This window comes from Thermobia domestica, chromosome 18 (assembly GCF_964235325.1).
Source record: "Thermobia domestica chromosome 18, izTheDome1.hap1.1, whole genome shotgun sequence".
In the NCBI taxonomy this organism is placed as follows: Eukaryota; Metazoa; Arthropoda; class Insecta; order Zygentoma; family Lepismatidae; genus Thermobia; species Thermobia domestica.
Window position 1 is genome coordinate 7078874 of NC_137471.1, and position 22601 is coordinate 7101474.

At 34.5% G+C, this 22601-nt stretch overlaps 1 protein-coding gene across 6 annotated transcripts in view; it reads left to right on the top strand.

Annotated features, from left to right (window-relative positions):
• Positions 1-22601, top strand: part of arm (armadillo) — a 68478-nt gene that overhangs the window by 17393 nt on the left and 28484 nt on the right. For 4 of the 6 annotated variants that reach the window (XM_081745206.1, XM_081745208.1, XM_081745211.1 and 1 more), the window contains exons 3-7: positions 4474-4701; positions 8720-8907; positions 11071-11220; positions 14430-14462; positions 18289-18443. In XM_081745206.1, the coding sequence (XP_081601332.1) occupies positions 4474-4701; positions 8720-8907; positions 11071-11220; positions 14430-14462; positions 18289-18443 (754 nt within the window). The remainder of the gene's footprint in view (positions 1-4473; positions 4702-8719; positions 8908-11070; positions 11221-14429; positions 14463-18288; positions 18444-22601) is intronic. The other 2 variants (XM_081745209.1, XM_081745210.1) reach the window with 1 other exon arrangement.

Genomic DNA, 22601 nt, shown 5'->3' on the forward strand with positions numbered 1-22601 from the left:
TTGGTTATTGTTATGCGATTGCAATCAAAGAAAAATTCTAAATTTTGTTTCGTTTTAATAATGTTTACTATTGATAAAATACATCGAAAAACCGTACTTTTCTGGGGGGGGGGGGGGTCATACAAATCCCACGAAAGGCATGTACTGAAATCAAAAGCATCTTTGGTATCTATTTATGGATAAATAGGTCAGAGCCAAAGTGGACTCAAATAATAACTTTTCTTACTGATATGCAAATTAAGTCGTTGTATTTCTTTAACTTGGACTAATAAACAAAAAACAAAAAAACTGGTTTAAATAAAAAAAAGTTAAAAAAATAAATAAAAACCATGGTTTTTACCAAGCCTGCTCACAGCTATCCAACATTCAGACCTCCTTATATACGTAGAAGACCATGACAAGAGGAGTATCAAGTAGATATTAATACTTTCAAATACTTGCAAGATAAATATAACAAGTTTAGAATTGGGTAATAATCAGTGTGTTAGCTGCACTTCTCACATTAGCACAAGTTTATGGGGGAGCGTTAAACCTCTTTGGACCTTCAAAATGGATGCTGGCTAAAGTATCAGAAATATCGGGAATTATTTCCGTTATGGAGAATACAAAAAAAAAAAAAAAAAAAAAAAAAAAAAAAAAAAAAGTACAAATTTTATTTCGTGTAAAATCTTAAGTTTTGTGAGAAGGAAAAAGAAATAATTGGACAAAATCAGAGGTAAATATTGGGTGAATCAAATCATGCAAATCTGTATGAAGTACAGGATGGCCCAAAAGTAGGTATACAGTTAAGTACTGGTCAGTTCATTGCATTTCATATATTTTCTTATTGTTATCCATCAGGTAACTTAGCTTCTTTATTATTTGTTCTTAATGTGTTTTTACTTATATCTTAAGCTTGGAAGAGCCGAAGCAAATAAACCCATAAACTAGAATGTTGAACACTTGATCAATGCCGGGGTGTATACCTACTTTTTGGCCACCCTGTATAATCCCGTGTTGAAAAATATGTTTGTATTGAGCATAGTAATGGATGACTCGAGTAATTTCATTACTTCCGCTGTACTATACATCTGGTAGGGGGGGAGGGCCGATGTTTGTTTCTTCTTCTTCTTCTTCTTCTTCTTTTTTTTTTTTTTTTTTTTTTTACATGTAAATACTCTATTAATTTGTTCTTTAAAGTTCCTTGTGGTAGGAATTTAAATTCTTCCTTTCATAAAACAACGCAAAACGTAACTATCCATACATAGTTCATGTCTTGGAACTAATTTAAAACAAATGGTGCCAGGAATACATCATTCTTTACTGTCCGTTGGGGTTCGTTTTGTTCACATTATATTAACTGTATTGTCCTAATGTCCAGTTTTTATGGGAAACTTTTTGTTCGCAGTTCATATACCATCCCCGATGTGAAAGACCACAGTGTATAGCTGTGAAAAGGTGGACTAAGATTCGATGAATTCTAAGCTTGTTTATGAAGTGTGATAGATATACACTATAAAATAGATACACTCCTTTTAAATGTAGCTTGAACAGTGTATTCCTCTTCATTTCTATTTTTTTTTTTTTTTCACGCAAGTAGGTCTTACAACATTGTAATATCGTCGGTGAAAGGGCGAAGTGGCGTAACTTGAAAACGTGATTTTGAGTTATGACCACCATCTATCCTCATTTAACCTTCTCTATCAACTATAAATTTCATACCGGAATTCCTTATATTAACAGAGGTATGAACGTTCTAAAAATGGCGTATTTTGAAACGTAAAGCAAGATATAACGTTGAACGAGACATTTTAAATCGCTCTCCTGTAAAATTATAAAAATCAAGATACGCCACTTCGCCCTTTCACCGACGATATGTTAGGACGATAACTCTTAAACGGCAGTGAATTTTAAAATTATTTGTTGGCAGTTGATAGCAAGCGAATCTTGGCTCAGTTCGTTAAATGAATCAATCCGTTAGTATCGTAACAAGTAACAGTGACTTACGCTTGTTCGTTAGTGCTCACGATAAGTCTTGAACGATAACCACTGTTTGAATTTTTGCAAGGGCACTACAAGTTAAACATCTCGCCGTTAAATGACAGTAAACGTCCTCCAGCAGTTAACATCTACCGGACGAAATTGAAACTCATAGCGTGTGATCCTTTTTATTGTCTATCAGTGTTTATTTTTAGGTTCTTTTCTAAATTATGCGATACAATTATGTTAATTTATAAATAATGCGTATATGCTGGCCAATCTATGCAGACTTAGTAAAGTAGTTAAATTGTGTGCCTGTTGTGAAATTTACCATATGTGAGTTGCTATATTTGTTCTGTAGTGTGGGTGCTGTTGTGTTTATGAGATTTCGTTGGGTGGAGGAGGAAAGATGGGACTGTTTTCAGCTCTTTTCATTGGTCTAGTGGCTAGCACGTACGTCTTTGGTGTACATGGTCCCGGGTTCGATTTCCAGTGGAAGAAAAAATATTCCACTATCAGTCGTTTTCAATAATCATCTGTCTCCTTTAACCTAAAGGGTTTAATCGTTGGGCGTTGAACTTTAAATAATAATAATTTTATGAGTGACATTCTGCATTACTTCACAGGATTGCCATAATATGAAAGCATCGCGCCTAGTCGGCTTTGTGGTGAACAAACACAGCGTGCTTGGGTTTTTCCGAGTTCTCCCATTTTCTTCATTCCACTATTTCATTTATTCATCATCATCATCGCAGTCTCTCTTAGCCTCTGTTCATAATGCGGGACGTTAAGTTTAATATAGCATATCAGGTAGCCTAAAAAGTGTTGAGTGTTTTGCTCACGAGATGACACTAGTATCCCAAATATCAGGATATAGGAGTCGCAGCGGATCAGGGCTAATGACATTTAACAGTTGAAGATAGTAGACGAAGGTGAATGAACTTTCCACAAAACTGCGCTACATTTTACAATTTTATTTCGATAAAGGCACAAATGCTGCCAAGACCCGTGAAAAAAATTTGTACTGTTTATGAGCAACATACTTTATCGAAAGTAATGGCCAAAAAATGGTTCAGTCACTTTCGCTGTGGAAATTTCGATTGCCAAGATCCTCTTCGCAGTGGGCGACCAATGACAGCAAACGTGAATGATATTCTTTCGAACGTCGATCAAGACTGGCATGTAAACAGTCATCCATCACCAAACAGTTAAATCATTTGAAGAAAGCTGGCTACAGAAAGAAACTCGATGTTTGGGTGCTACATGATCTGGCTCAAAAACATTTACGAAATCGTGCGAATTTCTACCAAAACGTTAAGAGTTCGAGCCATTTCGGAAGCGGTTGATTGCGAGTGATGAAAAATGGAAAACTTAACAACATGGATCGTGGTAAAACTTAACAACATGGATCGTGGTCTAAGCGAGCAGAAGCTGCACAATCTGCTCATACTTGACATCCAGAAAGGTTATGCTATGCGTTCGGTGGAATTGGAAGATCATCGTGCATTACTAGCTGCCGCTGCCGGTCAAAAGATAGACTCGGGCTTGTGCTGTCGTCAATCACTGTGACTGCACTTAGTAGTTTAAAAGAAACGCACAGAAGAAGTAAACAGAAAGGGTGTGGTATACCACGCTGACAACGCAAGACCGCACCCGTCAGAAATTGAGAGAACTTGACGGGTAAGTTTTAGTGTGCACTGTATAACCCGGACATGGCACCGTCAGAATATCATTTATTTCGCTCTCTGTATAAATCCTTGTTTGCTGTTAAGTTAGTTTGAAAAGAGGCCTGTGAAAACCACGTGTTATAATTTTTTGTTCAGAAACTCGAAGTTTTGTAGTGACAAGGTTATGACGTTGCTGAAAAATGGCGAAGTCATCGAACAAAATGGTGGATATATAGTGTCATAATGTTATTTTCAAATCATAATAAATGTATTCTCAATTTTGAGCTCCAAGGGCTCCATATTTTTTTATACAACCTGATAGTGTATTCATTTCTCATTTCATTTTGCTAGTGTATAAGATTATTGAAATGGTGGCAGTCATTTGAAGAGGAAAGTTTTTAAACTACAAGGAAATTGCAATAAAATAATTCCATCCAGAACTATAGAAACTCTGTACAATGTATTGAGGTTTTGTAGAGAAGATAATCCAATACTGTAGACGTATTGTTAATCGTGTTAGGTTACCAGCAATCTGAATGATTTTTAATATGTGAAGCTATTTAATATGGGATTAAACGTAAAATCATTCAGATTGCTGGACTTAAAAGTATATACATGACTCTCACAGACTTGATTCTGTTCAACATATATGAAAAACTTGTACACATGCAAGAAACTCAGGTAAAAACAGTATCTGTGATACCACTGCCATATATTTAACGTAACTTATAAGTAAGGAAATTAGCTCATAACTTTGCCGATATGAATTGTGTAATAATTACGTTAAAATCTATATGGTCTTTTATATGTGTAATAGTTGATTTAAAATGTCTGTTTTCTTTTATAGTGTCACACGGTAACTACCAGAGTCCAGCCGACTTACCAATGGGGACGCCCAAGGAACAGACTCTTCTGTGGCAGCAGAACTCCTACCTGGGAGATTCTGGGATCCACTCAGGCGCCACAACACAAGCCCCTTCGTTGACTGGCAAGGAGGAGGAGATGGAAGGGGATCAGCTGATGTTCGATCTGGACCAAGGTTTTGCACAGGGTTTCACACAGGAGCAAGTTGACGGTGAGTTTACCAGGAATTCAATTCGTTCTTAGAGAGAAGTGTTTCAGGTTCAATATCTACATTTGTGCTAGATAAGACTGAAAAGAACAAATAGGTTAAAAAGGAACAGATGTATTAAGAGGTTTGATTTAACATAGCCCATAAACATTTCTCATTGTACAGCATAGACCAGGGCGCAAAATTCCAAAGTCAGACGCACTCGCCAATCCATAAATGATGATCGCCAGTATTTCTCACGTACAACAGGGTGTCTATCGGTCACGAAAGTCATGAAAAAGTCACGAAATTAGAAAACAGTCATGAAAGTCAAGAAATTTAGCTTCTGGGTCACGATTTTTTTTTTTTTTTTTTTATCTGTACAAATATAGATTGGAAAATTTTCATCTATAAAACGTCAAAATTCACCACCAAAAATATGTATGGTCGGCTTTAGAAGCTACCAAATCGCAAGCAAAGCACGCGTTTATCGCATGCATGAAAATACGACCTAATTCGCACCCAAATTTTCTCTTAAATATGTTGTGAAATTTTATTGTCTTGTAAACAAAAGGTCACGAAATTTAATTTTGGAATTATAGTAGACACCCTGTACAAATTATGAGAGATCCTCCCTTCCTATGGCCTTTGGTTTGACATCAGGATATAAAGACCGTTATGAACACTTCACATTCCGTGTTTTCTCTCACTCAGTGACATTTATTTTTGTGCAAAACAGAAACTGCGCAGCCCTGTGACTTTAGGCAGAAACCATTCGCCAACTCTAAATTTCTAGTCGCCAATGGCGACCTGGCGACTGGAAATTTTGCGCCCTGGCATAAACCATTAGTTGCCTTACATATCGCTAAACTAGTTCTCATTTGACGAGAGTGGCAGTTGCTGATTGGCGTAACTCAGTCATGTGCAACTGCCACTGAACCCTTTCATCCGGCTAGTCTAGTCCGCTATTGAAAATGTATTTCTTACGTAACCTCTTAAACCCATCTTGAAAATATCCTTCGCGTTAGAATATTATCGAACATTGAGAGTCGAGCTCAGAGCATTGAGTCAAATTTCTCACTAAAACGGTAAATATTTTTTCTTTCTGCTTTTCTTTAGTAAGTAAATATTTTGGTTATTATTACAACAGTATTTTGTTTCTTGTGATGTTAGTGTACGATAGACGAGTTTCTCCATTAAACATGGCCAATCAGTTCTTGTGAAAATGTTTTACATTATCTCGTACAACCCTCGACGCCAGTAACTCCCGTGTGATGGGCTCTTACACTGTTTCAGCTTGCACATTCCTGACGTAAACAATACGGTATAGTGTGGTCCGTGACTAATCCCTTGTAAGAAATTATTTTATGGAAGGATTTAACCCTTGATACATTTGTCAGGTGTCTTTTGAGTTATGGCCTAAGCATATCTATCCCGTGTCTGTGAAGATCTTTGGGGAAAAAATGACATAGCAGTTCAATGTAAGTGACAGATGCGTTAATACAGCTATACCGATGGAAGCGTAATGACACATGTAACGTTCGATCTTAATTAACAATCGATTTTCTTATTAAGTCCTCAATTATTAATATAATAAATTAAAACTTTAATATGCCCATGAAGCTTAGCAAAAGGGATAATAATTGTACCCTTTTAAAGAAATTATTCTCGTGGCCTCTGATGTGATATAAGGTCGTGTTTACACCAAAATTTTTTTTTTTTTGTCTAAAATTCGAGCCCCCTGATGTGATATTAGTTTATATAGTTTATAAAAACATGGTAATGTCAAATAGATAGTTCATTTTCTCACACACCTGAACCAACAAAGAAATTTAGCCCGTAAACCATCTTCCTGTATATAAGAGCAAAGATTCACTTTTGGAGAATCTCTGACGTACATATTTATTTGATGACTGGTTTCGGAACCAGGGATTCGAACGTTGTTTGTTGGTTTTGCCGCTAGTGTGGAAGGTCATCTCATCACTGTACTGAAGACTCTTTATTTTCCTGATCTTATCACTGTCAACGAGTTTTAACATGTGTACACTAAAAACAGTGCGAAGTTGTCTTGTCCAGTGAGTATCTGCACAAGTTTCAGTGTGTAAACCTTGAGATTCAAGCGCTTATGAAGAACATCCCATATTGTTGAGCGAGACAGTTCTAACTCACGGCTCGCCTGTCACACTGACGTCATGGAGCTGTGCTGGAAGGATTGTCGAATTCTATCCACTGTCTCCTTTGAATGTACGGCGAATCGGTGCTCTTTCCTTTACATAGGCAACTTGTCTCCATGAATTGCGTGAATGCCCACTTTTAATGGAATTCTTGTGAGGCGGATCAACCCCATACTGTTGTCTAAAGTTGCATTGTACTGTTGCAACAGATGTTGTTTTTTCGTATTCTAGTACAGGAAATACCTTCTGTTGTTAGATCTACGCGCTATCTTGAAAATAGTGTGTATTCGTACGGCGGGTATTTCAAGTAAAACTATGATAATGTAGTTGCAGTCACTTCTTCTTATAAGTCTTCCCACACAGAAAAAAAAGAAAAAGAAAGAAATAGGTACAGCTCACAGATGACGAGAAGAACCCTAGCAGAAGTAGTGTGATGTAGGTATGGGGTCGCCCACTTTTCTCACGGGGTTTCAAATGGCACCACGGAATAGCACACAGATAACTACCCGGAGTAGCAGACGACATCTAAGTATAGACCACACCTCAAAAACCGAAAATGGACTTGGCCGTGTTGTTGACCTTTCCCCGCAACTGCTCTTTTAGGATTCTTCTCGTCATCTGTGAGCTGTACAATCGTTTTTGGAAACTCTAATGAAAAATGTTTATGGCCCATGTTAAGTCGAAACTGTTAACCCGCATTAGCTGTACTCACTCCTACTCTCTCATAAGCCAGCTCAAGTTTTATGCAAATATGATCTATTGATTGAAGCCAATGAATGTTATACGAGGTAGGGGCTAGATCATTTGAAGATACTAGATTCATGTAAACAATAGTTTTATTCTCATAAAAATTCTACCACTCTTTTATGAATACTGTTCTCTGCTATATATTTTGAAAGGAACGAATATACATTATGTTAACTTGAATTTAAAGGTTTTAGATAAATTTTTTAACAATTATTTTTGTTGTGAATGTCTACTACTACTTCTATATATTATGAGGTTAAATTTTAAGTTTCTACTGTAGATATTGAAACATTCCATAATACAACCAATTTTGCAGTCAAATTTTCTTTTTAATTTAAAAGTATAATACACAGACTATATTTAACGAATGTTTAGGTTTTTATATTATTATTATTATTATTATTGTTATTATTTTACATTGACTACTGCACTGAACTTGATAGTAATAATTTTTCCTTAAGCTTGAAATAGTCAAATTTTGACCTAATAATAATAATAATAATAATAATAATAATAATAATAATAATTGGTTTATTTAAATTCAAGATGACTGTTGTGATTCTGAAACAAACACAGGATAAAAGATTTACCGGTAAATAATTTTCTCATATGATAATCAGATGTTAAACTCAGAAACATTCAATGTGAGAAGAAAGTCTTATTCACTGTTTCACATGTAACTCAGTTCATAAAATAAGTTCCGATAAAATTTTAGATTTTAGTTCTTCGATTTAAGAAAATAAAATAAAATCCAAACACGCATCTTTAATCTGGATAGGGTAAGTTAGTGTCCATCCGTTTCACTTACTTAGTTATGAATTTAACATGATTAGTTGCAACAGTTTAATTTTCATTAATGTTTGAAAACAATTTAAATACATACATAATTACTTTTTGTAAACAGTTTATACTAACAGATACATTTGAAAATATGTTAGAAAATGAGTTAATCTGTTCCATCACCGTGAAATCATCTTAGTTTCGAGCTCTTTCATATTATGCATTAAAACTAAAGAAAAGGTATTCTGCTATTCTGAAAGAAAAGCGAATTATGTTGATTATTTTAGTTCTAATATTTATTGAAGGTTGCTTTGTCATGTTTTTGTTGTTTGTTCGCTTAGAGATGAACCAACAACTGAGCCAAACTCGATCACAGCGAGTTCGTGCTGCAATGTTTCCGGAGACTCTCGAAGAAGGCATTGAAATTCCTTCCACACAGTTTGACCCTGCTCAGCCCACCGCTGTCCAGAGGCTTGCTGAACCAAGCCAAATGTTGAAACATGCTGTAGTCAACCTTATTAACTACCAGGTAAGCATCAGTATACTTTGAATACCCCTTTTATTTATTTTAATTTATGTTACGAATAATTTTCTTTTCCGTTTTTCGTGACGTATACACTGGCTGTTTTACCTTGATCTATCATAGTATATCCCTTACGTATTCTTCTAGCATTATGACCAGTATCATTTTTCATGCCTTGTAAATTGAAAGTTATCCTGGGTGTTCCTTACAATTCCTGTTGGACGTGGGAAAATATATTCAAATATACGTTGCTTTTTATAGCATAATGGGCAGTATTTTATCAGAAGTAGTGATTTTAGAAACCATTGGTTGTAACATAACGTCATCTAAAGTAAATAACTTCGCAAAGTGCAGCCAAGTTTACAATTTTCCAGTTGTTGCGGATCGGAGATTTGAATTTCGACCTCTGTAAGATTCGTAGGTGAAAGCGGAACAAGCTCTTTCATGATAACGTTAGAAATAGTCCCATGATCTTACTAGTGTTAGATCTAGACATGAAGGTAGCCATAGTATCAGTGATGTCTTCGATTATCAATCACGTGGTGAATGAAGTCTGCACTATATCGCTGCTGAGGTAAAACGCGAAGTAATTTGCTACAGAATGATATACATACCTATTAATGTAGGTGTTCTGAACAAGTATTACTTCAACATTGATATTCAAATATATGTATACAGTATATATATGTTGGTCATCTGATAAACTAGGTAACGTTGTATAATTTTCTTAAATGCATTTAATCTCCACGGACGGATGTATTCAATTGAATAAATTTAATTTTCAAATCTATGCGTCGTTTTTTTTTTTTTCTTTCTTTCTTTCTTCAAGAGTAGTTTTTAAAATTTATTAAGAAACTCAATGATATAATTAATTGTACAGTGCCAGTGTATTTATTCCAGAGAAAATATTTTCAAAAACTGTTGTTGCTTTCATCCTCGATCGTGTCTCAAGTGCGATAAGCTTGTAATAAAATATCCAAAATTTATCAAATTATTAGTTGAAATACCCATTCTTCGCATGGGTCAGAAAACGCCTCTGGCCCCCAGCCGATGGGGCTGTATTTGGAAGTCAACGCCTGTGGAATCTCAGCGACCGCGAAAACTATGAATTCGACACTACTATCGGTCATTTCCTACTACTTTTATATGTCCCGGTAAACATCCCTACCTGAGAGACCCCTGTTTCGAATAAAAAATAAATAAAAATAATAATAAAAAACGGTCTGGGGCCTGGACCAAGGTACCCTTGACCAAAATTTGGTAACTGTCCACTCGTCTCGTTCCCAGGCCACACACAGACAGACACACAAACTCTCTATTTTATTTATATTAGATTAATTCACATTATTTACATCCCAGGGACATATTCTGTGAAGTGATAGGTTGGTAGTTGATAAACTACATAAAAATCGGGTTTCGGTTATTTAGTTACTGTAATACGTTTATACTATGTTGATCAACATAATTTAAGTTCTGCTTTTAATGAGTTGCCCACAAATGTATGGATTTAGTGTATTCGTCGTTTTCTTGTACCTGGGACGACCTAAGCTGGAAATAGCAGCGGCTTTCAAAAATAATTTTGCTGCAAATAAATACATTGGGACTGTAAAGTTTAGTCATATCATTTAGATAACAAAAGTGTACCAGATGGTTTGTTTATTTAATTAAAAAGTCACTTATATCTCACATGTATCATATTCCTTCCCTATATTATCTAACGCTAGTGACATGAAAAATGGCATGGAGGATTTTTCTTCTTTTAATTACTTTATAGAAGAAATACAAAAGATGTAGCAGTTTCCTATTCAATTTTAATCTGATAAAACTGACCAGATGAAAGTTGTATCCTGAACAACTCTAGTATCGCTTAGATAAAAACTAAAATATTACGCAATATGAAGTTTAATAAATATTCTTTTATTAGTAAATAACTTAACCGATATTCGTGCATTGTAATTAGACGTTTATTGCATTGAAATCGTTCATAAAATTTTTGTACTGGTGGTTGTACCCAGTGCAAATGTACTTTGAACTTGTCTTCCAATTTCACGAGTTACTCCACAAAAGTCTAAAATTTCAGTGTAAATTAACATAGTGTGAAATGTGGATAAAATTGTCATTTTTAAAATTAGTGTTCTTTAAAAGTATTTTTTGTTACCTTCTATTTAGGATGACGCTGATCTAGCAACTCGTGCTATCCCTGAATTGATTAAATTGCTGAACGATGAAGATCAAGTGGTTGTGTCTCAGGCAGCTATGATGGTCCACCAGCTGTCAAAGAAGGAAGCGTCGCGGCATGCAATTATGAATAGCCCACAGGTAAGAATCAGTCTTATCTCTCATGAGCCGTATATTTAGTAAAGATGAAGTTTAGTAATAAAATTTAAGTAGAGATAAATTTATGTGGGGAGCGAATGATTTCAGTATATTGATAGTTCTGTTCTAAAATTTCAAGCATGTGTGAAAAATTAAAATGCATAATTTTAGGCACAAATTGACCGTGTGAGTGTAGACTAATTGTATATATATTTAATATTGTAGACCACCAACACCGTGTTCAGTATTATTTTTTTGAGGAAGGTTTTTTTCCTTTTTTTTTTTTTTCCTTTCCTTCCTTCGAAGTCTTGTAATAAATGTTCCAACCAGATGCTAAGACATGCTGGTGAACTGTTTCTCGAGGCGGTCTAGGAGAAGGTTAGGTTAAGAATAAAAAGTAAGATGCAGTTAATATAACTGTAAATAATTTTCTTACGTTGAAATATTACCATTTTTTGTCTCCGCCTTTTCCCATGTTTATATGGTGTTGGCGTTTCCGTTTTCAGTCTTTCCCTGCACTCCTTCTGTATTAAGCGACCTCTCTCCTTGAAATCATCATTTGTCTTGTCCTTCCATTTCATGTTGAGTTTTCCTTCTTTCTGGTACTTCCAGCTTTTCAGTTCTTTTCCCATAGTCGTCGTTCCTTCGTTCTACATAGTCTCAGCTTCCATTCTTGAAACTTTCTACTGAGAGGTCACACCTTAACAGTGCGTCTTATGATCGTTTCTTATTCTATCATTTCTCATCATTCCACACATCCATCTTAATATTATCATCTCCGTCACTTTCCGTCTTCTTTTGGGCCCTTGTGATTGCCCGGATTTCACTACTGTTGGTCTTAAAATACGTAAATCTACATACAATTTCAAGGCATTTTTCACCTCTTCCTTTGCACATCTGAAGAACACTTGCTGCTAATGAAAGACATGACACACGAAATTCTGTATTTTCTTATCGTGTTGATTTAATAGTGATGAACTGGGTGTAAATTTTGATGGTAAGATTTGCTTCTCTTCTGACACCAAATATTGAAGAACTTTGGTTTCACAGTGCACCAGTCGACAGCACGTGGCACTAGTTTTTTTTTTTTTTAATTATTTTTTTTAATGTGTTTTTTGTAATCGATAATTGTCAATTTGATGAAGTGAATGAATAAGATGATGATAAACTTTGCATGTATTATGGTATTTTGCTTTGTTTGTTTAAAAATATAATGTATAAAATAAAGGAAAGTCAACATTAACTAAATTATTGTAATATGTTTTTTAAAAAAAGTAAATATACGAAATCCGTTGACAGTTAGCATCCACTTCGAAAAAGGATTATGGTAGAACTTCAAAGTTTGGTTGGAACAGTATTTTACAGGACTTCACAAGGAGAAAGGAGAATATGAATTAATCTGTGCGTGCTATTCGCAGCAATTTCTTGTTGTTTTCACTGACAAAATGGAGGGTTCTAAAATTATTATTATTACTATTTTTCTTTTTATTTACGTGTATTTTAACATATTCACCATGTGCATGGGATTATCAATAGCATTGCCGAGTATACGGAGACGTGTGAACGGCACTTCGTGCAAAAATTTAACCTAATGAAGGAGAGAGATTGATCAAAATATGGTATAGAGTGGTTTTATATACTGTCACTTTTCATGTAGTATAGTGGTGCTTGGTAGTTCCTATAAGCAGTAGCAAGAAGCTTCTTATTGTTGCTTTGTAATAATAAAATAATTGTTTATTAATGTAAAAAGTAGAATTCATTCTTATCACGGAAAGTGCATTAAAATGACAATAATAAGGATTAATGCATTAAAAGAGAGAAATCGATATAAATTAATGGATTTAAAAAAATCGGAGATGGGGTCGGTCAGCATTAAAGCGTCATTAAGAGTTAACTTTTCCTGTAATGTTGCAGTAGTTTATTTGTGAGGCATCTCGGTAAGCTGTGCATCTAGTTTTGGGAAAGAAATTGTTTTGTTAAGAGGATGGAAAATAAAACTGACTTTAAAATCTATTTTAAATCAGGCATTTAAATAAGTTACACATTGATCTATTGTTAATGACTAGACTGCGGGAGTTACTTTAGAATTCTTTTCTTAAACTTTATTTTAATTAGGACGCTTAATTAGGATCGAAAGCACGAGTTTCAAAGTGCCTTATTTTAACAGTTATTTTCACACAAAAACTTGGCAAAATCAATTTTGTAAGCTAGTCAAGAAAACCATAGTAGGGTTTCTGTTATTTTTTTAAGATGTAAGGCCGTACTTGAAATAACTAAGTTGGTGCGATTGACATGTCTGATGGACTTGTCGTTTTTGATTATTTAAGTGTATATCGTATGTTTCTTGTGTTCTGGTCAAGTTTGCTGCACTACAAACAAGTTACATAAACAGTAAAACAATGCTACCGGTATGTACTGAACATGGAGCTAATTGATGACAAAAGATAAGGGGACGTTTGAACGACTACCGTCGTGCAACAGATCATCGTCTTCGTCCAGTATTTGGTTCATCACAATAACAATCCACACTAATAGTTTGGTCTCTGTTTTGAATAAGACAGTACAAATTACTTAGTCCCTAGACCACTACAGTACGAGAACATCTATACGTGAAGAATTGGTGTAGCACATCGCTTGACATATTGTCTCCACTTTTATTTAACCTATCGTCCCTCTGGGCAAATTTGATATACAAATTGGACAAAGGACGTGGGAATGAGACATATTTGTACTTTTACTAAGTTTCCTTGATTAACCTGTTTACACTTGGATATTTTACTAGTTTCCTGTATTGCAAAAGATTAAGATAGAATAATGTAAGTGAAGGTTCGCACTGGGTGCCTATTTTAATAAATGATCAATTCAAGCTTATTTAGGTAAGCTGTTAATTTTAATAGGGTATGTAATTATTGAAAATAAAGAAAAGAAGCATCAGTCTTACTAAGTATCGTAAGCTATTCTCAGATTAGACGAAAGTAGAAATCAGTGTAAAATGTATCATCCGACACTGATGTATCACATAAAAGACCATTTGTTTTGGTATGCAAAGTTTTTTTTTACACATTACGTGGTAGCATCGGAGATAGTCAATCGCACCAACTCAATATTCGTACTTCGTAAGTATTTTTCGTAAAAATTGAAATAGCCGAGGGAATCAGACTTAAAAAATTATCTAATGGATTGTTGAAATAGTACAATTTTCCCGTTTGCAGCCTGCATTTTCGGAGCCACCCATCCTAACAACAGTAAGTCGCTTATCTGTATTTAGATGTATGTGGGGTTAATTATTATCTAAGTGTGAATATTATCTTATTTTTTATAATTTAAAAATAATGTTCAAACATTTTTTACAATATTAGCTCACTTGTCAAATTATAATGTCTAAATTCTTTTTTCATGCCTATTGTGTAGGCTCAAAAAAAGATTTAACTTGTTGAACTTAAGCTTCCGCAGTCTAGTAATGACGTTTCAGTTGATTTTGGAAACTCAATAAGTTGAGATTATTATGCCCATTGTTGATACGGAGTAGTTGCACCACGTTTTCAGTTGAAAGTTGTTCCAAAAATGTCCATGTAAAGGATGTCCCGAAAGTCCGGTCTCATAGGAAATATTGAAATGTTATAAATTTAGAATACATATAGTTGAATACGTAGGATGTAACTGTAATCATCTCGAAGTATTCCTGAGAAATTCAAAAATTCTCCGAAAGATCGTCTATATTTCAAGCAAATTTATCGACGATTTAAATCCATGATGGCCGAATGACGGGCCAGATCCTGCCCGCGAGTAGGTTTCATCGTGAATAAAAATGAGCAAATTATGATTAGTTTCTTTATTTAAAACCCCAGCCGTAACAGTGTGTAGCTGGCCATTATAATATACCTAAATCGAGATTTGATTTTAACCGTGAATATATATATATATATATAACCTTTTCTTATAAAGCCCATTCCGCAGTGTAAGAGCGTTGATACCAGGCCCCTTATTTGTTTATTTATTTATTCATTCATTGCATATTTCATATAGTTACTTTCAAATGTTAGTACGTTAGGCTCTGATTGGCTTAGACGCACAAAACAAGAAGCAGAATATGGAGAATACAAGTATTCAGAAAATGTATGACTTACACACATTCAACGAACTCTGGCCCGGCCTCAACGAGGACGAGGGAGAAAAGTGAAAAATGACTCCCCAAGTTTCATCTTTACATTGTTCTGGCCTGGGCTAATCACATACTAAGACACACAATAAATATCTCAATGTCTGATGAAGCTAAAGAGTTAGTTGGTGGTATTTAATTTTTAATAAAAATATATGGTTTTGCTCAGCAAATAGTGTGTATTTAAGATATGGAACTTTAGTAATAATAAATTAATTATATGATAAGAGTTTATATATCCCGGTAATTAAACAAGTAACAGAAAACTTTTTATAGAGAGTGTTTTATATACGGTTGCTTAAAGTTCCAGTTATTATATAAATTACTAAATAGTGCACTTTTTAAAGTCAGTAATTAATTATTGGGATCCGTAAACTCTTACAATTAATTTGTAACCACTGAAGTTCCATATCTCAGTATGTGATTGGCCCGGATGCAAAAACAGTTTAAGCTTTAAACCATCCTGAAAAATAGCAATCGATAAATTACCTTAAAATACAGATGATCCGTTTGAAGATCAGTATTGTGATTGCGTTTCTTTCGTATATAACTATATTATAGCCATTGTTTCAAGCATAAAATGCATCATTTAACACCAGCTGTTACAAGTAATGACCCTCATGAGCCTTGCACTCATCGATTTTTTTTTTTTTTTTTTTTTTTTTTAATTTCTAACATTTCTACAAGAAACAAGACTACAGTATAAATTCATTCTACTTATTCAACCATGTATATGTTCTAAATCTCCAGCTTTACAATATTCACTGTGAGACCGGTCTTTTGAGACATTGTGTATAGTCAAATTATTTCCCATAAAAAAAAAAAAAAAAAAAAAAAAACTTCTGGTTCCTGATCAGATAGTTTTACCCTATAGCTTTCTTTCATCCCTAGAATCTTGTAGCCTTTGGAAATATGCATCCAGTGTGAGAGTTGATCTCAGTCAATTCAGTAATTTGCTCATGCTTCTGCTTGTATATTTCTTCTTACTTGAATAGTTATATGAATAGTTAGCGTGCATAATTGTAATGTTCCTAATTCCGGATTTAATTTTTGATAGAAAATAATTTGAGAACTATCTGAATAAAATCTAGGTAATTCCGGTCTAGAAAGCAACAGATAATAGTGTTGAAAAGTGATGTGCTAAACCGCATGTTATATACAATTAAGCTTTTATTTTGTAGCTAGATATAGTTCTTTCTTGATTGTAGCAGTTCAGTTCAGTTTGGTTCTACTTTATTCTGATTAGTAGTTTCATTATATTATTTTCCTGTCGTCCATAGTTTTTCTCTGTTGCAACCGGAGGCAAATTTATCTAGTTTTGGTATTGAATCTTCAAGTTTGAAGTTTGATGCAGTTTTACGACAAGTAATGAAACATTTTTTATTGAAAAAATAACGGCAACATATGTCTTAATAGAATTCTCGTACATCTGGTGCGAAGTATTAAGTGGTTCGTTTTCAGACCATGCGAGTTCATGCTGAACAATATTGTGCCATAATTTTCCACAGGATTATCCCATTCTTTACTCCACTATCTTCATTCCACCAATTTTTTCATCCACTTGCGTGCGTACATCATCCGCCTTCTTCACGTGGCGTTAAACGAAAGATTTAATTTATTAGTCTTGACCAAGGCGAGGATTACAGGGAATTAATAAGAAACATGTTTCCAATACTTCCTAGTACTTATTTTATGTAATCACCATCACGAGCAAGATATTAACGATGAGCCTACAGGTAAATGGCAACTTATCAGATCAGGATCCGGAATTTCACTTTTAAGTAGTTTGGATATTATTGTTTTTGTGCGTTATGAACTTTGGATATTATTGGTTTTGTGCGTTATGAACTTTGTCCAATTTTGATTTGGCTCATGTAATTAATGTGCATGATTTTAATTGGGGCATATTTATTCGCGTATATTATGCACGCAAGACATGTTACTGTCTAAACGGAAAGTAAATTTGCCGATTTCATCTCTACAAACGCAGAACAAATTGTTCGTATGTTTATATACAGCATTATTTACCACTTATATATTTATAGAGGTCGGTACATTAAATTTTGTATTGTAAAGAGAAATTATCCTTGATCGTGTTATTTCTAAATTTTCTTCCCTACTTCTGTATCTTCAAACAAAGAATAATACGGCAAGAACTGGGTATGGTGGAAGCTTTCTCGTGATGGAAATACTGATACTGAAAAGTGTCGTTGAATTTCAAAGCAACCTGTCGTTCTTCGTGATGAACAATGTACGCGCCTTTGGCGTGGGAGACCTGGGTTCGATTCTCGGCGGGGGCTCATATGGTTCGGATCGCACGTTAAGCTGTAGGTCCACATCTCATATAGCCTCGCTGCTGAAAGGAACGCTTCACTGAAAATCAAATCAAAATCACGATGAAGAATTTCTTACTGAATATCGATGTTCAGAAAACTTCCTAAGAATATTGCATCCGTTATTGTTTGAGGTCAAGAGTTCTGCCCAAAAGGTGCAAAATATACGCAAGTAAATACGATATCTGTATCATTGAAAGTAAAAGTAAATAACTGTATTGTTATTCAGAGTTCGGTATTGAGTGTAATATTCTGTTGTACTGATCTGAAAGTATGTAAAGAAATAACTTTTTAGTATAGTAAGTAGGAATGTGTCTTTTAGAGTAAATAAATTAGAGACAAGGTGAAAAAATACAAATAATATATAGTAAAGACTCTTGCGAATTAAGAATTATTGACGTAATTTGATACACGGTAATAAAAGTAGGATGATTATGAATATGTATTATATAAATGCATGAATTCCATACCAATTGCTAGACAATTTCTCAGTACGTAGATTCTTTTCAAAATTTGATAAAACTATAATTAATATAATAGTTTAACATAATTAACTTATATATTGGTTAATCTTTGCAGATGGTTGCAGCATTAGTTCGAGCCATCTCGAACAGTAATGACTTAGAAACTACTAAGGGTGCTGTAGGAACATTACATAATTTGTCACATCACAGGCAAGGTTTGCTAGCTATTTTCAAAAGTGGTGGAATTCCAGCTCTGGTGAAATTGTTAAGGTACGTGATACATTTTGTTAATATTTCCATAAAGGAATGTTCGGCAGTGATAGTAGAACATATCTGAGGTATGATACACAGCACCATTGTTTCTGTTCCAAATTTGTGGCCAGATTTTATGGAGGAAGTTTTTCTTTTTCCTTTTCTTTCTTAAGTGCACATTAACCATGTTGCATTTAAGGGTCTTCACTACAGCGAAATTAAACTACCGCTAATTTTAGAGTTTTTTTTTTTTTTGTAATATCCTCAAAACAAATAAAAAAATATTCGAAAAGCAGAAACGTAGTGAACTATACAATACCATTTTGCATGTGATACCGTTATCACAACTCATCTATCTGCTTTCGATTTGCAACTGTAGATAGATTTAACATTTTTTGCGGGTTCTGTAAATAGCGGCATACCAAAAGCAGATAGGTGAATTGGTGGTAAAGATATCACATGCAAAATCGTATTGTCTAGTTCACTACGTTTCTGCTTTTGGAATATTTTTATATGTTTTGAAGATAATACAGAAAAAATTCTAAAATTAGCGGTAGTTTAATTTCGCTGTAGTGAAGACCCTTAAAAGAATAAAAATTTTGAGCTAACGCAGAAATTAGAGTAGAATACCACTACTAATAAAAATATTAATATCAGCAAACAAAATATGGGACAGTATCCATTATTTAGTATTTTGATTCAAAAATACCGAACAGTTTCGGTACCAGGTCTACAAAGATCCCGACACGTCTGTTAGCGATAGGGCGACGCGATGCGCTAACCACGCGTTCGACGCTAGTCTGGACGTAGTTCCACCAATCGCTAACAGATGGCGTGGAGCAGCTCGCCCACAAATCGGGCCGTTACGCCGTTTTTTTTTTGGGGGGGGGACTGGTTCAATCATTCGGTCAATATTTTAGTTTCATTTATATCGGTCACGAAAAAGTCACGAAATTAGAAAGCGGTTATGAAAGTCAAGAAAAAGTCACGAAATTTAGCTTTTGGGTCACGATTTTTTTTTTTTTTTTTTAATTTATCTGTACAAATGTAAGTACAGATTGAAAAATTTTGTTCTATAAAACGTCAAAACTTACCACCAAAATTGTCTATGGTCGGCTTTAGACGCTATCAAATCGCATGCAAATCACACTTCTATCGCGTGGATGAAAATTCAGCCTAATTGGCACCCAAATTCACTCTTGAGAGTGTTACGAAGTTTTATGATTTGGTAAAGAAAAGGTCACGAAAAAGTCTCGATATTTCATTTTGGAATTTTAGTAGACACCCTGTATAACTGGCACGTTAGTTGAGTGGTAGTGCTCACTCGTGTTGCGAAGTCTCTCGTATTCGGGCCCCGGATATGTATTCATGGATTTTGCCATGTTCTTTCTCCGTATCTTCACGCTACTAACTCTCATCTGTGTTCAATGTTTATCATACAATTCCATTTATCATTCTCTTCTGCAGTGTCTATCATCATACAGAGTACATACATTATACACTGCCTTTTTGGGACGCAGTTTTTTTTTTTTTTTTTTTTTTAATATAGACAAATTTTCTTTTTTTTTGGGGGGGGGGGAGAAAAGTTGAAATGTTTCGCTTTTGATTTTTTCCCCTATGATTATCTTATTTAAGTATGACCTTTAATTTCCTGTAATGAAATCTACAATTCCTCTTCACAACATTCACTACTTGTGAGCCCTATATTCAATTCAAGGCTGGTTGTCTTCATTGATTTTCGAACTGGTATTTCATTAGTTGCCAGTAAGTGTAAGTTATGCAATTCAGCATATCACGAGGATCATGTTAGTTGCCTACCTGTCTCCTGAAAATTACCCATTTCGTCAAGTATGTGTTACAGGTTGCCTAAATTCAAAACTGGAAGGCAGAAATAATACATCCAAAAACAGATACAAACCCATATTTGTTTTGGTATAGAATTTCTCCTGCGTCTCGTTCCCCGTTCCGGGAACACTTTATTGTGAGTTTCAGATATCCTGTTAGAACCTAATTAGAGTTCAGTTTAGTTCGATTTAGGAAGTTAAGTTTATAAAATTAAAGTGATAAACGACCATTTTGGGTGTGATGTTAGTCTAACAGTATTAAAAGTTCATTATTTACATAATTTATTCTTTCTTTATATCGTGTCAATATATTCGAAATAAATTTGTGTTTAGCGCTTTAAATCGTCTTCCGCCCGAATTTTAACGACCTCAGTCAGCGTCGTAATTTGTAAATTTTCTTGAGGGGAAAGCATCAAAAATTGGCCCGCCCTGTAAAAATATGAAATTGATACTCTAGAACAGGGTTTCTCAACCTGCGGGTCGCGAGAAGATATTATGAGGGCTCGCGAAGATAAACAAGAGAGAGAAATATAATTAGAATCTAATACCGAAAAACATTTTTAAATGTTATTTTGAATTTTCTTCTGATAGACTTACTATTATTTTTATAATACTGTTAAGAACAACAAAACATATGTTTATTAAACATTTTCAACAGGTGCAGAGTTGTTTAAAAATCAATTTAAATGAAAAAGGTACGATTTTGAAAGTAATGAGAACAGCATATTGAAATACCAGAAAATTACAAATGCAAAAAAACCCTGCATATTGAAATAGAATTAAAATTGAAAGTTGATGAGATACCCGAGCATGGTGTGATTTCACTAGTGCGGCAATGTTCGGTTCAATTTTCGTGACGCACATTATCAAGTCATTTTCAGTTGATAAGCGATTTCTTGTCTCTGTTTTAATGCTTACCATGGAAGAAAAAAAAAACTTATTTTGAAATAGTATGACAGATCGGATTCGATATTTGTAATATAATTGAAATGACCAAATTTAGTTTTAATCCATTTGCTGTTAGAGAAGTTACTGTATCCACTATATACAAGAAATAGATTCTACTATTATAGAAATAGATGGCTATCGTGAGATCTCCACAATAGGTATATTAAAAATCCCACACAAACTCATTACAAACCAGAAATTCAAAGGGGTCGCTAGCAAGAGGATGTGATAAAATGGGGGCCGTGATATGAATTAGGTTGAGAACCACTGCCCTAGAAGAATATGAAATTTAGGACCTCCCTTGAATTTAAAACCTAAATGAATGTTTTTATTACTTCTAAAAACCCCACTTTATTAAAGTATTAAACTTGAAATAAATTTAAAAAAAAAAAAAAAATCCAGGGCAAAACAAGCCATGGAATAAAGCTTTTTTTTTTTTCTTTCTTCAAAAAAGTCTTCTCGCTCGTACTTTTGCAGCTCTTGTTTATTATCTGTGTTCTTCAATGTCTGTTATTGTACACTGATTCATCATGTGTTCTTATATGTCTGTTATTATATACTTAGATTTATCATCTGTATTCTTCAATGTGTGTTATCGTACACTTTGGTTTATAGTCCGTATTCTAGAATGTCGAAACATGGATTTATCATCTTTGTTCTTCAATGCTTTTATCACACTATATTATTTATTATCTTTGTTCTGTAACGTCCGTGTCCATTATCGAATTACTTTCATCACCTTATTCTTTGTTCAGTGTTTATCATATACTTAGATTTACTGTGCACTTAGTAACTACAGAGACTGCCTCGAAATAAAACAGTTAACGATGCCAGAAATATTTTTTACTACGTTAGTTTTATATTATATACGTACATTCCCGTGCCACACACTCGCTAGGCTGGTTGTAGACGCTGTGGAACATCCTAGGAAAGTCGACTACTGAAATGCTGTTCAACACCGCTGTCATATTCATATTTCTTTCTTCATTGTCAATGTTGAGATAATGGAGCAACATTCTGCAGTCAAGTTTTGTTTTAAATTTGGTAAAATCGTCACTTACACACACAGAATGATGCAGAACGCGTACGGACGTAATTGGCTTAGCCGAAACAAAATGTTCGAATGGTTTGGTTTTCGGGCATCAAGAACTTTCGCTTTTGGTTTTAACTTTTGGCCAAAAGAAGCGTTTTGAACAATCCCATATTATCCTGATTTGGCTCCTGTCTCAAATCCAAATCTATCCTCTGAGCTTGTTCGTGGCTAAGCGGTTAGAGTACGCGCCTTTGGTGTGGGAGACACGGGTTCGATTCCCGGCGGAGCTCATGTGGTTCGGATTCTACGTTAATCAATAGATCTCTGTCTCATATAGCCTCGCTGCTGCCT